The 18,693-nt window shown below is 39.6% G+C and overlaps 1 pseudogene and 1 gene segment (V, D, J or C); both read left to right on the top strand.

Annotated features, from left to right (window-relative positions):
• The first annotated feature begins 5,579 nt into the window (after positions 1–5,579).
• LOC110342000 lies at positions 5,580–6,256 on the top strand. The segment is given in 2 exon segments: positions 5,580–5,695; positions 5,859–6,256. Coding segments are annotated over 2 exon segments (444 nt in total).
• A 1,143-nt stretch (positions 6,257–7,399) lies between these two features.
• On the top strand, positions 7,400–16,369 carry LOC101837605 (annotated as a pseudogene).
• Positions 16,370–18,693: the final 2,324 nt, after the last annotated feature.

Genomic DNA, 18,693 nt, shown 5'->3' with positions numbered 1-18,693 from the left:
CACTATAAATGTGTGGAGCTTTATATGTGATTTGAGTTTTAGTATTATTTCTTTTATGAACGTGGATGCTTTTGTATTTGGGGCATAGATGTGCAGAATTGAAACTTCATCTTGGTGGACTTCTCCTGTGATGAGTATGTAATGACCTCCTTCAACTCATTTGATTGATTTTAGTTTAAAGTCTAATTTGTTAGATATTAGGTTTGCTACCCTGCTTGATTCTTGGGTCCATTTATGTGCAAAATGTTTTCCCAAACTTTAACTGTTAGGTAATGTCTGTCTTTGAGGCTGAGGTGTGTTTCTTTTATGCAGCAGATAGTTGTGTTCTATTTTAGAGTCTATTCTGTCAGCCTGTGTCATTTTATGTGTGAGTTAAGACCATTAATATTGAGGGATTTTAATGACCATTGATTGCTCATTCCTCTTTGATTTGGAATGCTAGGTGGTGGTGGAATCATGTGTGGAATTCCACCCCTTTTTTCTTTTGGCTGTTGGTAAAATGGGATTATCTAATGCCTATGTTTTTCTGGTTGTAGTTAACTTCCTTGGGTTTGAGTTTACCTTCCGGAACTTTCTGTAGGGCTTGGTTAGTGGATATGTATTGCTTGAATCTAGTTTTGTCATGGGATATCTTGTTTGTTTTCTACATCTATAGTGATTGCAAGCTTTACTAGGTATAGTAATCTGGGCTGACATCCATGGTCTCTTAGTGTTGGTAGAATATCTATCTAGGACCTTCTTTCTTTCAGAGTTTCCATGGAGAATTCAGGGGTAATTCTGAAATTCTGATAGGTTTGATTTTATATGTTACTTGACCTTTTTCCTTAGCTGCTCTTAAAATTCTTTATTATGTATATTTGGGGTCTTGATTATTATGTGGCGAAGGGACATTTTCTGTGGTCCATTCTATTTGGTGTTCTGTAAACTTCTTGTACCTTAATTTGCATGTCTTTCTTTAAGTTGAGAAAGTTTTCTTCTACAAATTTGTTGAATATGATTTCTGCCCCTTTGAGGTGGCTTTCTTCACTTTCTTCTATGCCTATTATTCTTAGGTTTGGTCTTTTCACGGTGTCCCATGTTTCCTGCATGTTTTGTATTGGGATTTGTTGGACTTCAGATTTTCTTTGGTTGATGAATCCATTTCTCCTAGTGTATTTTTATCACCTGAGATTCTCTCTTCCATCTCTTGTATTCTGTTGGTTATTCTTGCATCTGTAGCACCTGACCAATTGTCCAGCTTTTCTATTTCCAATATCCCTTCAGATTATGTTTTTTTTATTGTCTCTATTTCAGTTTTCAACCCTGGCACTGTTTGAATTGTTTCTTGCAATTTTTGGTTTATTTTTCGTCCATTTGTTGCCTTTTATGAATTTTTGGGTTGTTCTTTCTTCCACTTTTTGCATTTCTTGGTTTGCCTTTTCTTCCATTTGTTGCACTGTTTGTTTTTTTCTTCCATTTCTTGCATTTTTTGGTTTGTTTTTTTTTCTTCCATTTCCTGCCTTTTTAGGTTTGTTTTTTCTTCCAGTTCTTTGAGGAATTTTCCTATATTCTCTTTTAGGGCCTCTATCATTTTCATGAAGTTGTTTTTAAGGTCATCCTCTTCTGCTTCATTTACATTGGAATGTCAGAGTCTTGCTCATATGGTGTTTCTATCATCTAGCAGTGTCATATTTGTTTTTCTGTTGCTGAGTGTGTTTTTGTATTGTCTCTTTCCCATCTCTTTTTCTAGTGGTTGAAGAAAGAGACCCTTACTGGTCTGGTGTTTAGGGGAGATCCCTTTTGGTGGGTGCAAGCAGGTCCAATACTCTGGTAGTTCTCCTTTTCCTGGTTCTAGTCCTTTTCCCGTGGGTGGAAAAATCCAGGAATCTGGGGTGCATAGGCTCCAGCTGGGAGGGGAGGCTCTCTAGCAGTCCCCATTCAGTCCCCAGGCACTGGAAAGCAGGCCAGGATACAGGGTTCCAGGTACCTGGTTGCTGGTCTTGGTGGAAGAGAAGACCAGCAATCTTTGGTGTGTGGCTCCTGCTGGGAGGGTAGGCTCTGTCCTCACTAAATTTCTTTCTTTCTTTCTTTCTTTCTTTCTTTCTTTCTTTCTTTCTTTCTTTCTTTCTTTCTTTCTTTTTTGGTTTTTACGAGACAGGGTTTCTCTGTATTGTTTTGGAGGCTATCGGTCTAGCCCGGCCTCAAACTCACAGAGATCTGCCTGCCTCTGCCTCCCAAGTGCTGGGATTAAAGGCGTGTGCCACCACTGCCCGGCTAAATTTCTTAAAAGTACCTTGACTTTAGCAATGTCTTGAATCAGCCACTCATGTGCCACTATATCCAATGACTTTCCCAGTTATTAATTGAAAGCACAGTAAGGGAAATCTCAAAGATATAGAAGATTTCAATACTATTATTAGTCAGCCTGAACCAGGAAAAATTGCTGATCTCTATCCCCAAGCATAGTTAAATGAGTATTATATTCAAAAACACAATGAGTCTTAACTGAAACAAATGTATATGTTAAGCCTCAAAAAGAAAATCAACACATTAATTTGATTTCAGTTTTATTATAGATGAATACGTTTCTTTGCACATTTGTACCTTTTATTATCCATTCATGTACTCATAGACACACGGTTATATTTTGATTCTCATTATGGTAAATAGTTCATCAATAAACATGGATGTGGAGGCATATCTATTTTACGATGATTTACATTTGTTCAGGAATATACCTATGGCAGGAGTGGTTAAATCATATGATAATTTCATGTTTTCCTGAGAATCCTCCATAATACTGAAGTATACAGCAGCCATATCAGGTTGCACTCCCTCTAGGTGCAAATACAGCTTGCTCTTTCTGTTCTGTTTTGCCATCATTTATTTTTATGTTTTTGCTTATACATCCAAAAGCCACAAAAGATCATGTTAAAGTCAGCAAATAATTTCACAAGAACACAGGTGTGGGGTGAGCCCACAATACTGTCCACGCACAAAAAGGGGTGTAGACAGGGGACGGGTACAGGTGAGGATAAAAGGAAACAAAAGCAAAAGTTCTCAATCTTGGAAGCTTGCCATGTTTCTCATCTTCCCAGCTTGTGTATAAGTTCTTTCTCCTGTTAATAAAAATATTTGTTTCCCTATTGCATTGATTCACTTACACACAGGTTATTGATTCTGTGGAATGTCCTTTATCTTTAATTATATTCATTCAATTAGAAGAGAATGTATAACGGTTATTCTTCTGCTCCATGTTGCCATGCTAAGGATGGTGGAGCTAAAAACACCCTTAAGATTTTTTCCTGGCTGAAGCTGTGTTTCCCATGGGTCACATAGCACAGCTGTAACTTCTTGTTCTATTGTTCTTCCTCTTACACAATTTCAGGCATTTTCTATGATGCTTCAAATATAAGTATTATGTGATAACAGTTGTATCATTTAACTAGGAAAGTTTATGTTTTAACTAGAGAGCTATATATGCAGATTGTGTGTCTTTTACACCATTATAAATGACAACATGCTCATTCTCCTTTCTGCTGATTTTGAGGATGAATTATGAATTCCTGGGACTTTCATTCATAGTGGTGCCAAAGGAAGATGATGTGGTGTCCTATGAGCTCAAATTCCTTAACATCAGACTTCCTGGCTCCAAAGCTGTGGGCAAGTTAATCTCCATTATTTTTATCCAGTAGGTTGTAGTTAGTTCACTTTTAATCCCATACCAAAGAATCTAATGCACCAGAGTGGAAATTGGATTTGTGGGAGAAACAGTAACTAAGGAATATCTGTTAGTTTTTCTATTATGCATAAAAGAACATGGAAATGTTGTTCTCTTTGTCTCTTTGCTCTTCCCCTACATACAGTGTAAACACATGTTTAACTGATCCAGACTTTGCATTTGTAAGATCCCAGTCTTCATGGGTCCAATCTGAATGAGGAGCGGTCAGTGACATGAAAGCAGAATCTGATCTCATTGTAGCTGTCACAAAGCAAAGTACAGAGTTTAGCAAAGATCGTGGAGCACAGCACAACTTGTTAGACACTGACCTTGAGTTTGGGAACTTCCTTAATTTACATACTATTTTCTTCCCTTTAGAATGGTGTGTTAGCATTTTACAGAGGAGATATGATTATGCTTATCAGAAATAATGCATCATTTTGTACATGAAAAGTAGATGTACATCTTTATACACATAATGCAAATGAAATAGGAAATTCATGTTACTTAAATGCATATTTAATACTTATTAATATTCTTGGCTTAATGTTAAAATGTTAACAGCAGATAATTACTTTGCTTTGGATATGAAAGCCATGAGTTGTCTTGTAACTATTTAGCTAATGTGGTACATTTTTGAGCGATTGTCTCTATGTATAGATTAGACTGACCTAGAACTTGTACTTCAGACTGACCTCAGATGCATAATCCTCCTGCTTCTGTTTCTCCATTTCTGTGATTATATATGTGATACTCAGATTCGGCTTCATTTATCTATTTTCCTACTTCTTGTACTTTATACATAATACTGGATTATAATTTGATTCTTATATGTACTTTCAAAGTTCAGCAACCTAAAGTTCAGACATGTCCTGTGTTTTGTCTTATTGCTATTGATTTTCATTCTTATTTAAACATTTTTCCTCCTTTGAATGCGAACAACCTCTGATGTTGTCTGCTGGTCTTCCTAAAATTGTTTGATTTAGGATTGCTGCACCATTTTCTGGAAAGATTTTTACCTGTTCACTCTGTCAGAAAGATAATCTTAATCTGGTTTCAATACTGCTAATTTTCATAATGTCCTAGAATATGCATTTTTGGAATAGACACACTTAGCCATAAGTTCTTATAGTTTTGGTTGTGAGCCTAGTCTATAATGGCTGAGCCAACTCTCCAGCCCCATCCATGTTTTCTTGAGAAAATCAAGTTTTTTTATTCCCCTTCTATTTCCTCAAATTTAGAGTCCTATTTCAGTTCCCTGAAGTTGTGGGGAGGTTAATTGTTAGTATGTGGTAGGTTACTTTTGCTTTGAGATAAGGCTTCTTTCATCTCAATCTTAAATTAATGTTCCAAAGGATTTCCACAGAGTGAATTTGGGCTGTTCTTTGTATTTCTGTCTCTTGTTTCATATGGAGCCCCATTTTCATTGCCTTCAGTATAAGTAACTTTACAGATAGATAATAATGAAAAAATAGCCTCATAGTCTCCCTTTGTCTCTCTCTCTCATATTTTTTCTCTCTTCATCCCTCAACCCTTCCTTTCTTTTATTGCTGCTTTCTTCTCTATTTTTTTGTTTTGAATTGTTGGACATATTTTTTCCATTTCTCTGTTTCTGTTAATCTGAGATAGCTTTCCTGACATTTCTGCAAAAGCAAACTTCATTAAGCATGTCTTAGATTTTAACCCAAATTTGTGGTTAGAGTACCTAATAGAGTTATGCTTGCGAGCTGAAAGCAGATATCATTCAGTGTTTGCTTACACTCCCTGTGAGAGTATTTTTGTCTGTTGATTGACACCAGCCATTCACCCACAGTGCTGAGACATTTCCTTATAAATTTGCTGACTGCTTTGCATGAGCCCCTACAGCCCAGCCCAGCTGTTCAGTGTTTATAATTCAGACCTTTGAAGTGAGACCAGAGTTTCATCAGACAGGCATGGGCGTCAAGATGGAATCACAGACCCAGGTCCTCATGTTCCTGCTGCTCTGGGTGTCTGGTGAGAAATTTACAATGAGTTATAGGACACAATATGTTTCACACTATTGTGTAAGAGATACACTCTGACAAAATGACATTACAAGGATATTAATAAAAATTTCTACTTTTACAGTATTCTGTGTTTGCTATTATGCATCTTCATCATATATTCCTGTTTGCAGGTGCCTGTTCAGATACCGTGATGACTCAGTCTCCATCCTTCCTCTCTGAGTCAGTCGGGGCGAAGGTTACTATCAGCTGCAAGTCCAGTCAGAATCTTTTATACAGTAAAAACCAGAAGAACTACCTAGCATGGTACCAGCAGAAACCAAGACAAGCACCTAAACTGCTGATCTACTGGGCATCCACTCGGCACACTGGGGTCCCTGATCGCTTCACAGGCAGTGGGTCTGGGACAGATTTCACTCTCACAATCAGCAATATTCAGGCTGAAGACATGGGAGATTATTACTGTTTCCAGCATTATTACATTCCTCCCACAGTGATTCAACCTCCATCAAAAACTTCCTCTGTGAGGCTCACCATCTGCCTGCAACAGCCCTGACCTGCACACTTCTCCTTCTTCCTGAAGCCAGAATGTCTGAAATACTGACAAAACAGTTTTCAGAACCAGGCAAAATACAACTGTTTCTATGTCTCTATGTCTTTTGTTATGGAAAAACATTATACAAAAATGCAAAGGAGAACTCATTATTATCTTTCTATTCCTTCTGTTACACACTATCGCAAACTCTGTTGCTTGAATATGAGGAATTTAGTTTTTGAAGTTCTGGAGTTCTGATGCCCATCATGAGACTCTTTGAACTGAAGTCATAATGACAAAATGTCTTTCACTTTGAAAGGTCTAGGAAAGAGTGATTTTTGCTTTTTTCTAGTATCTAAGGACTTTAGTACTCCCTCCTTACCAGTGTCCATTTCTTTTGTGTTTTCTTTTACATTTTGTTACATTTTAGTTAATTAATTATATTTTCTGTGTTCATGTGTGTGTGCATTTGTGTGCATGTGAGTGCATGTTTCTAGATGCACATGTGACATGGTATAATTGTGGAAGTCAGAGGACAGCTTGGACTTAAATGTCCATTTCTTTGTCGTTTCTGGGGTTCAACCTCAGGGTTGACATCAGGCTTAATATCAATTATGTTTGGCATGTGAACCATCTTGCTGCCCTGCAGTGAGATATGCACCCAGCCCACACCTGTATCACTGACCATACCAGTTTAGGAGTTGACACAAGTGCAGACATAAGTTTAGGTCTGGGGAAGGTAGTTCTGTAGCATTTGGTTGGGTCACAGATAGCAGCCCGTGTGGATCTTTAGAGTGGAAACTTGTTGGGTCCATCTGCTTCTTGTGTAAGTGACTTTCCCCCAAAATAAATTATATTTAACCTATATTTGAGCCTAGTCCCGTGAGTCTTTATCCATGCCTCCCCATCTGGCTTCCACTAGTTTTCACTCCGCTGGCAGACTGTCTGTGCTGCAGTTGCTTAGTCCCATCCCCCTGCTAGGGCACTCGGCCCTGGTACCTCCCACTGCTGCCAGCACTACGACTTACCTGCACATGCACACCACCCCCATTGAGCACCTGCTCCGTTCCTCCTTTCCTAGGAGCTGGTGCAGTGGTCGCTGCAGTTTCACCGCTGCGCACACATGGACACGATTTTGATTTGATTGTTCTGATACTGTTTCATCCCACTATTACACACATGTCCACCAGTGATGCTACCACGGTGATCACTCAGTTCCCTGTACTTGCCATTTCCGTGGGTGCCCACGGTTTGGGTGAGGTTAGTTTTCCTCCTCCTTTTTACAAAATCTCACATGTTTTGAATTTATTGAGAGTTGCTTAGAATTCACAGGTTCCACTTCGGACCAGGGGACCATCCTGCTGCTGGATTCTATTTGGCAGTACACCTTTGCCACCTGCTGGCCAGCCACAGTTACTAGAAGTTGAGATCTACAAGTAAAAGTGAACATCAAAGTTCCAGGACAAAGAATATACTGAAGGCAATTACTTCATTCTTTATATTTTAAGTTAACAATAATAAATAAGATTAACTACTTTATACCTTACAATGCAGTAAGTTAGGAATCTTTTTGTTTCTATATGAATGGAATTTTTGAAGACGTTTCTGACCTACCTGAAATACAACTATTCTTAATGATGGCAATTTGTTTCAAAATCCATATACTATCCTTAAAGAAAGGGTTTGAGAATAGAGTGAAAAATAAGGAATTTAAAGAAACCATACAGATTTTACAGACAAATAATGAGAACATAGAGAAAAAGGACAATGGATATCTGACAAACAGAATGCAAAATATGAAACACAAAAATGACCAAAAAACAGGAAAAATTTGTTCCATGTCTAGTTACTTGACAAATAAAATAGAAGACATGGAACTTAACATTGAAATACTATCAAGAAAATGTGTTCCATGTCTAAAGACTCAACACAGAGAATAAAAAAAATGGAGCATAACATTGAGATAATTACCGAAAAAAAAATTGTTCCATGTCTGAATATTTGGCAAATAAAATACAAAGACTAGAACTTAAGATTGAAATACTAGCAGAATGAATTCATTCCATGTCAGAGACTAATGACAAGCTATAAGATAGAACATTATTTCTGGAAGGCAGTTTACATTCCATTCAGATACTATCTAAGTATGAGAATATTAAATGTTTAGAATCATATGTAAATCAAGAAAACAATAAACTGATTCAGGGGGGGTAGGATAGGGGGGAGAGGGAATCAGAGGTTAGAAGACAGATCAGACACCATTGTGACCTCTAGTGATCTAAAGGGAAGACACCAATCAGCAAGCTAAGCAACAGTGTAGAGACAACCCCGAATGCCCATTCCTGATAATGAACTTGATGTCTATAACCATCCTGGAGCCTTCATCCAGTGACTGATGGAAGCAGAGGCAACAGCCACAGTTGAACACTGAACTGAACCCAAGGAACCCAGAGACACAGAGAGAGAGAGAGAAGCGATGAGCAAATTGGCAAAGAATGGGCTGGCAAAACTAGCAGAGACAGCTGATCCAAACAAGGGAGAGCTCTTGGACCCCAGATTGACAGCTGGAAGGCCAGCATGGGACTGATCCAGCCCCCCCCTGAGTGTGAGAGTCAGTGAGGAGGCCTGGGCAACCTATGGGGTCCTGAGCAGTGGATCAGTGTGTCCACAGACATCGTGTGTCCATAACACAAAGAGGAATGCTCTCTCAGCCTGGACTCTTAGGGGAGTGCCTGGACCCTGCCCTGAGTGAAATGACAGCTCTAGATATTCCCTATGTGGAAGGAATTGGCAATATGGTGGGAGGATGGGGGGGGATGATAGGGGGTGCGGGAGGAGGGGAGGGAGAGGTAACTGGGATTGATATGTAAAACAGGCTATTTAAAATTAAAATAAAAATGTATGAAAAAAAGAAAACGGTATGGATCTTTCCATGCATTGTAAGAGAAACACACATCTCTGGAGTCCCTACATTCTACACTGGTGCAAACAAATCAGGTAGGGCAGTACATGAATCAGGAATTATAAGTAAAGTATTTCAAAGTCCTTATAATTCTGTACAAAAAGCAGAGTTGTATGCCATTTTCATGGTAATTATGGATTTTACAAAACCTCTCAATATAGTTGTCGACTCAATATGCAGAGAGCGTTGTCTTACACATTGAGACTACTGAATTTATTCCTGATGATATAGAATTAACTTCATTGTGTATACAATCACAAGAAACAATCAGGAATAGTCCTCATCCTATATATAACACACATGAGATCCCATATGGGCCTGCCAGGTCCTCTAGCACAAGGCCATGATGAAATTGATCATTTATTAATTGGAAGTGTGCTGGAGGCCTCAGAATTTCATAAAAACACCTAGTGAATAACAAAGGTTTAAAAAAGGATTTTTCCTTCACTTGGCCACAAGCTAAGAAAACAGTAAAAAAAAAAAGTGTCTTAATTGTTCCTTCTATAACCAAACTAGTTTACCAGCAGGTAGCACCCATAGAGGTAACATAGAAATGAAATCTGTCAAGTGGATGTGTTCTATTTGTGGAACTTGGGAAATTGAGATATATGCACCATACAATAGACACATTTTGGGTTTCACTGGGCCACTGCTGTGGGCTCTGACAAGGCTGATTCTGTTATTACATAACTATTAGAGGCAATGACTATTATGGGTATACCTGTGGTAATTAAAGCTGGCAGTGCTCCAGCACATGTCTCCAGCAAAATGAAACAGTTTTTTAAAAGTTTATAACATAAAGCATATAACTTGTATACCACACAATCCTACAGGGGAAGCAGTGGATGAGAGATCTAATCGCACTTAAAAGGAAATTCTCTATAAACTGGCAGGGAGAACAAAGTCCACACGAATACAGATTACATAATGCTTTACTAACATTAAAATTTTGTAATTCTTATGAGACAGGAAAAAAAGCCACAGAAAGACACTAGACAATAGAAAAAACTTCTGAACTAACTCAGCCATTGTACTTCAATTGTGTATTGACCTCAGTTTGGAAAGCTGAATATGTGTTACAATGGGGTAGATGCTTTGCCTTTGATTCTACAGGAGAAGAAAAGCTTTGGATACTATCAAAGTTGATCAAGATCCTGTTTTAACAGGAAAAACTTCTTGATGAGGAGAAATGATAGGTCATCCAACAAGGTATATCCTACAACTTGTATGGAGAACTCACAAAGGTAGGGGGAGTGTTTTGTTCTTGTCTTTACAGGAAAACCCATCTTCAAAAAGCAAATATACACCAAATGTGTAGATGCCTAAAGAAGAAAGGATAGCTATCCAGAAAGAACCATCATACAAAGTATATCGTTTATACTAAACTCTTGTCTTAGGTTTCCCTGCTTCCAAGAACTGTCACAGTCTCTATTCACATAAAAAACAAACCTGGCTTTGGAGTTGGACTTGACCCTCGTTCTCCAAATCCAAACATGTTGTTTAAATAAAATTTACAGTTTCTGTCTCATATCAATAGACCACTGGTTTAAGACAGAAGAAACCAAAAATCTAGGACTACTCTTTTCTTAAGTCTGTTTTCTCTAAAATCCAGATCTTCCTCATTTTTAATTTCATCCTTATTGTTACCTTTCCCTGTAACTTTCTGCTTCACTGGCAATAGGTCTTAGATGTGTTTATTTTTACCTTTCCTTCTCACAGAGCATACTTGATATTTGCTATGTTTGCATATAGTTTTGTATCTAGCCTAAATTTTTCTTTAGATTAAAAGGGGAATTGTAGTAAGATATCCACCTTCCTGCATTTTTAGCACTGACCACTCCTGTTTGGGTGTGGTCACAGGTGCAGACATGATGGAGAGGGAGTTTAGGTCTGGGGTCTCGGCAGTTGGCTCTCTCTTGTGTACAGTTGGGCCACGGGGAGCAGCCTGTGGGAATATTTAGAGTGGGGACCTGCAGCAGCCATCTGCTTCTTGTATAAGTAACTTTAACCTATATTTGAGTCTAGTCCCATGAATCTTTATCTGTGCCTCTGTACTGGCCCTAAAATTGTTTTCTTGATGCAAATTCATTGTAGATATTTTTCTTAAAACCCATGCTTTTCTAGTATATCATAAGTTTTAACCACATGAACAAATCTTTGCCATGTCTCCTTCCTTTTCCTATTATATTTTTCCCCAGTCTATCTTCTATTTCATATCTCTGCCTCTCATAAATACACAACCACACATGCATATATCCCCACTTGCACCTGCACCCACATACACATATACACTTATGCACACATATCCACATACATACACAGTCAGTGACTCATACATGAATATACATATACACATTTATACACATGAACTTTACTTACTAAAACCCACCTATTTAGTACCTTCAAAGGAGGGAATTGTGATATTTGTTCTCTTTGTTCTGGGGAATAAACCATATCTCCTGAAATCTCTATATCTGATTTCCAATTGTAGAGACTAAGAAACCTTCCTCCACTCTAATGTTGGATATAGTTTTGTGTCAACAATATCTGCCTTATATTTCATATCAATGAACAAAGCTTAATGCTTTTAGCAGGGTATACATGGTGCTCCCATGTAAAAAATGGTAAATATTTATGTCCATATTCTGATTAAATCACTTTTGAACATCTATTTTGTAGACATTGGTGGGAACAATTGTGTTACAGACTATGTAACATTGCTGGTCCAAGTACCTTAAAGCTGAGTGATTGTGGGAAGTGAACACTTGAATGTAGGTTGCTAAATTTACAAAAGCCTCAATTCCAAACAGGTACTTAAAAAGCAGATATAACATCACAGAAACACAAGATCATAAAAAATCAAACCAAAAAAATATTATGCCCCCAAAGTATCATAATTAATTCAAGGATTCAAGTCAAAGATTTGAAATAGATAAATGTTGGAGGAAGATTTCAAAAAAACACACACATAAAATGGTGAATTACCACAAAAGACTCAAACAATTATTTTTTTAGTCAATGATATAGGGAGGAAGACTAGTGACATATAGGCAAATATAAACAAGATGGATAAAATAATCGGCAACATGGTAGAATAAGTGAATAGGGGGAAAACACAATTGGAATGTTAATTGTAAATTTCAATGTATCAAATATAGTATACAGTGAAGAGACCGTATCCCACTCAGCCATGATGCTCTGGCAGGCATTGCCCATCTCCCCAATTGCCTCTCCCTTTGCTAAAATTATCAGATTACATTCCTAAATGTAACCACCAAGGTCTTTTTTCTTATTTTGGCCAATCCCTCCTCCTCAGACTGACTTCCAGGGTCCAGCTATCGAAGTATCAAAATCCAGCACTCAAAAGCCCTCATTGGTTTGCCTTATTAGTATGTTCTTTAAGCTTAAGCACCTCATACTAACACTGGGTTTCTAGATTTATAAACTGCCACTTTCCTATGTGCTATGTCTGTCTCTCTATCAAGAGGCAGTCTCATTTCCCCCCAGGACATATACTTCTGTGCCTTTTTCCTGGTTACATTCTCCATTCTCAATCATCCTTTATCTCCTGTCTTTTGTCTTTTTCTTACCCTCTGTTTCTCAGGGAGAAATAAATCTCCTTTGTGCTGAGAACTTGGTCTTAGGGGTCCTGTACCTATACATTTCCTTTTGCACAGAACAAAGAAATTATAATAATACTCAATAAATTGGAAGAAATAATATACTCGATTGAGGTTGAAACAGAAAGCACAAACCACTGAAAGGTCCTTTGTTAAAAATATTATCATGAGTATAATGTCAAAGAATCCTAGCATATGATGAAGACACCAATAGCAAGAATCATAAAACACAGAAGAGCTAAGATTAAAAACTAATGTCATCGGAAAAATATTGAGTGAATTTTAACAGAAAACTCCATATTTTGAAAAAAGTGGTAATACAAAAAGGTATTTAGTTTTCCAAATAGATATCACTAAAGAAGAACCTCTCAATGTCATAGAATCTATATACAAAGTAAAGAAGCAGTGTCAAAAGACATAATGGAAAATTGCCAACTCAACTAAAAAGGGAAACATATCAGAATAACACCTGAACTCCACTTCAACATTTTAAGGATGAGAAAAACATGGAATAATATCTTTCAGACCCTAATAGCAGTAATAGTCAAAATGATAGCTATGTCCAGCAAAATTGTATTTCAAACTGAGGGAGAAATAAGAACTTTACAAGAAAATCAGAAACTAAAGCAGTTTATGATCATGAAGACAGCACTACAGAAGATACTACATACTCTGCACACAAAAGAAAGAAAGATAATCTCAGTCATGAAAGCTCAGACAAACGCTAATGCCATGAGAAGAATAGATGAATAATTATTATCAGGAAAGGAAATATCAGTATGTCCAATGCTATAAGCCAGAAATTAAAATGTAGTAGGAGTGTAAGGGAAAAGGTAAACACACATCAATCTAATACCCCAAGAAACCCCAGAAAATTGTAGAAATTAATAAGCATTATTAAAATCTAATATGACTCCAATTCAGCAATAATGATACAATTGATGTTGGACTAGGTTAAAAAAACTATATCCAACTGTCTGTTTTCTCCAAGAAACAAACCTAACTGGAAGCAATAAACACATTCTGATAGTGAAATGATGGAAGTAAATCTACCAAGAGAACGGGGCCCCAAACCAAGGTGCCATTGCTCTGCTGATATCTGTTCCATTCGAATCTGAACATTGCTGAATCAAACAGATTAAGACAGCCATAAAGGAAATGAGTCACCAAAAATACATAATAAAACATAAATGCATATACTTCAAGCTTTGGGGCTCCAGTTTTATATATTAAAAAAAACTTGGACAGATTCTGGTAGGTCCTGCTGGCTGGAGGTAGAAGACTTCCATGGTCTGGCAGCTCTCTCTGAGCTTGGCAACATGGAAGACTCCCTAGCATCTCTCTTCTTGGTGGAATATATCCTTTTCTCTACCTGACCTTATTTGGAGACTGTCTCTAGGCCCTAGTGTCTGATTTCTCTCTACTATGACCCTTGACACAATTCCGTGCAGAAGCTTTTCCCCTGTCCTCCAAATGATAATTACACATTGTGCTAGTAGATTTATGATAGGACTGTGCTTCTACAGATGATAACTGAGACTTGTATGAGGAGCTTTATGATAGGAATAAGCTATTTAATGCAAATTACGTGATACCTGGGCCACTGTCCCCATCCTTTCCATCTCATTTACTCTGAACTACAGTTGAGCTGCCTCATTCAACCTGCTCTAGAAGAATATTTTCACTGTGTATAAACGCCACTTAAAGTTCTCTACTTCTGCTTATATCTCTTTGTTCTTGTAGGCTAGTGACCAAGAGACCACAAAGTAAACGGGACCTCAAAGATAGAATGGACGCAGATGGTCAGGTTTGTCCTAATACAATAGCAGAGGGAAATTTCAGCATACTGCTCTCTTTTTAAGATTCAAACAGAAAACCACCAGAGAAACTTTAGAATGAATGGGTACTGTGACATCTAAAATGTATCCCATCTATCATGTAAATGTGTATATGATATATGATTCTTAGCATCCCATTATTCTTTAAAAAAAGCCAGCGCGGTGCCCCACCCTGCCCGGTGGCTCAGGATAGCAGGCTGTGCTGGGCATCAAGGTCACAGCCTCGGCGCCATCTTGGAGGCCAAGATCCTGCCAATTCCACGATCGTGCACAGCGAGACTGAGGCCCGCGTCGGGAACCCGCCCGCGAAGCCCATGAGCAGAGCCCATAGTAGGGTGACTAGCTGGAGCTCAGTGCTGACAAGGAGAACTCGGGATTCCATGATGTGCCGCCTAAGCGCCCTATGCATCTGCGTGCCCCCCAGCGTTGCTGCCACCATGAGTCCAGTTCGCAGCAGGAGGAGGTTACTGATGGCTTTGCTATAGACAGCTTCAGCACTCTGGAGGCCCTGGAGAAGGACATGGCTCTGAAGCCCCATGAGCAGAAGGAGAAATGGGATCAGCGCCTTGTCAAGGAGCCCTGAGAGTAAGAAAACTGCCCATTTGCTGAGCTGAGTGAAAACAGGCAGGATGCAAAGCCCACTTGCGATGAAGGGACTAGGAAGGTCCCACTGCAGCCCTCCCAGCAGGTGTGCTCCCCAGAAGGGGGCACTCCGAAGCAGCCCCTGGAACCAGAACTGCCCAGCCCACCACTACCAGCAGCAAAAACCCAGCCAGTCCAGCCAGCACCAGGGCCTTGCTAGTCACAGTGGCCACCACTGGGTCAGCATGCATGCTCGGCTACATGGATCACATCTAGGCTTGAGACAGCCTTGCCAGCCCAGGCAGCCAGACCCAGCATTCATGCCTGGCTCAGTCCCTCAGACCACTCTTGGCAGCTCCAGGCAGCACCTGTGGCCCATCGAGACTCCATGGTATCACGATCTACTTCGGTCCCTGTTGACCTTGTGTCCTCGCTGCTGGTCTCTACTGACCATGTTGCAGACCTTTGGTGTCATGGACCACACTGTGTCTCTATGACCAGCCCTGTAGGGCTGCCTCAGGACAGCACTGCCAGCCCCCACAGTCCAGTGTCCACACTGCCAGCCCCCTTGGACTCTCACCTTGCATCCACGTTGTCATCCTTCCAGCTGCCTTTCTGGCCTGTGCTGCTGTCCCTAACAGGCACTCTTGGCACCAAGTCATCAGAGCCAGCCCCATAGATCCCTTGTGGGCCAGTCTAGCGGCCCCCAGCAGTCACTGGTGGGCCCCAATCAGCCCCAGAAATGGATAGAAGGCCCAGAGCAAAGTAGCCCTCCCAAGTCTGTCCTGCTGAGCCTTAGACAGTCACAACAACAGAAGTGCCCTCATCTTAGCCCAGAGCAATCACACCTACCTAAACAGCCCCTCATGGGCCCAAAGAAGCCCCTGAGGTCCTTCTGGGCCCAGACCAAACTTGCAAACCATAACCATTACTTCCCCTACCTAATCACCCTTCACTTCTGGGACAGCCAGTCCTGGTCCCCCAGCCTCTTCTGAGGCCCCTTTGTCAGCTGAGGCAGCAGTCACTACTGGGTCTAGTACCAGCCTGTCAATCCCCAAGTTCAATCCTAGGCCATCCCTTCAGACCCCTGAGAACACAGTGGACTGGACACTCTGCCCAGGGGTGTCCTGCCAAACCCTATATGTGAGTCCTGGGGCCTGAGGCTTTTAGATAACTCCCTGGGTGAATTTGTTATGCTATGATTGGGCTGCACTAATAAGAACCTTTACTCTTTAGGCCTAAAATGCTTTCCTAGATGTCCCTGAGGCTGTTTCCAGACTGCTTGACTGACTGGGGACTGAAGCCAAGGCAAGAGCCCCTGCTTTGCTAAGGTTAGGCTCAGGCTCTTCACTTCAGAAGGAGAGATGAACTCCATGTCATCCCATCATCCTACTTTCCCCTCTATGGATGAAAGTCCTCTTATTGCTGTGCTCATCAGGTGTGCTGCTTTATGTTGGACAACTTACTCCTAGAAGAGGTCGCACAGCCACCCCAAGGACATGGAGACTGTTGGGATCCTTCAGCATCTTTTGGTGCTTCTTAATTGCCAACAATGTCTTTGCATCTCTGAGTCTGTCATGCTTGTGCAGGTGTGAGTGGTGTGTACATGTATGCCTGGGATATGTGATGGAGTATCAGCATAGGCCTCACTCTTCTGTCCCCCACTTCCCACTCACTCTCTTCCCTGCCCTGCTCAGAATGGCTTCGGTGACTCAGGGCCATAGTGTGGATTTGCTTGGCCAGGTTTCAGGTCACACCTTCCTCTGGTTGTGGGATCATGTTAGTGTCTGCTTGAAGATCCACCAGCACACCTTTACTGATTCTCGTATTTCAGAGATTTTATGAGAAATCTGCAGATTTAAAAAATAGATGGACACATTGTTTTCAAATAGAAATAAGCTGAGGATGGAATCTGAAGCATAAAAACAGCTATTTTCAAACTCCATTAAAAGTGTCTAGGCTGGCACTGCCTCATACATTGATACCTTCAAAGCATCTCACCAGAGGGAAATAGACTCCTTTGCCAAAATGCTTTAGAAAATCCTCCTCCAAAGTAGTCAGCCTAAATAGCAAGATTACAACTCAAGAGGTACTTATAAAACATTTCCAATGTCAAGTTGAAGAGTTGCAGGGTAACCAAGAATCCTTGAATTTTTCAAGTTTGGTCAGAAATCCTACAGGACAGATTTCAAAACTCTTAGGAGAACTGAAAGAAGATAAAGAACACCATACAACAGAGATGAAGCGTTTCAGTGGCTTAGAAAGCATGACTAAGTGGATAGAGTATAAGCAGAGAGAGCAAGGACTGAAGCAAATTATACAGAAAATGCACCAAGCAATATAGACTGATCAAACAATTAATCTGAGAAATGGGAGAGATTTGCACAAACAATTAATGGGAAGCTTGACAAGTTCTGCACTGAATTAGATTTCTTAATCTGATGGCTTGTGGGACCTGAACTGATGTGGTAGAGGAGCTAGTTGCTCTTTCAGATAAAGTGAATACACCATGAGTTTTGGTTGTCACTTTCATCTGAGTGACCTTAGTGGAAGTCAGGTGAAAATGTGTCACTGTTGGGACATTGTACTATCCTATCTGTGGTAACCCCACATTGTAGTGCCAGACTGTACCCACCAGAAAACATTTTATTGTTATTATGAATGTAATGTAGCAAATCATATGTCTATTGTTAATGATCATACTTAAATTATTGTTTGCAATCTTTGTTATGTAAGTGTTTATAAATAAAAATAGAACTCATTCTGATAGGAACTTGACAAGATGCTAAGGAGTTTTAGATACAGTGTAATTAAAATGGCAGATGTAGATTTTAATACAGCTAAAACAATTGGAGACATCCTAGACCAATTTAAAAAAGCCATTTCATTTTGATCATCTTTATTCCTTTAATGGGAGTTATTGTAGTCATAAAAGCATATGTTTTGATTAGCATTATCAAGTTTGTTTGTTAACTCTTGATGAAATGTTAGTTCAGAGGTGCTAACCTTTTTTTGTTACAGAGGCTGGTAGTCAAAGACAGGTAAGATCTTTTTGCCTCCAGGACACCTAAGACAGGTCACACATGATGTAATGTGTGTTCCAATGTCAGGTAAGGCTGAAAGAAGACAACCTAAGACAAACACAATCTTCCGTCCTGTGGCAAGAATAGGTATTAATGAAATTTAGAAGGGGGGAGTGTCAGAGTCCATAACTATGGCATTGATTAATCTTGACTTAAGGTCACAGATTTCAAAACTATTCTTACTATTCCAAGGTCAAAGTCATAAGACCTAAAGGTCTAAAGTGTGACTACAATAGGAAGTTTGTTCTAAGGCATGGATATCTTATCTAATTAAGAGGGATCTTAAGACATGGTTACTAAATGTTTGGAGAATTAAGTAAAGAAGTCTGTTATTCCTTGTATCATTACAAAGAAGTCTTTTCCAATTTTCCCCCTTTTTGATTGGGGT

This window comes from Mesocricetus auratus, unplaced genomic scaffold (genome assembly GCF_017639785.1).
Source record: "Mesocricetus auratus isolate SY011 unplaced genomic scaffold, BCM_Maur_2.0 Super-Scaffold_100676, whole genome shotgun sequence".
NCBI lineage: Eukaryota > Metazoa > Chordata > Mammalia > Rodentia > Cricetidae > Mesocricetus > Mesocricetus auratus.
The sequence above is the reverse complement of the archived record's forward strand: the minus strand, read 5'-3'. Positions and strand labels throughout refer to the sequence as shown.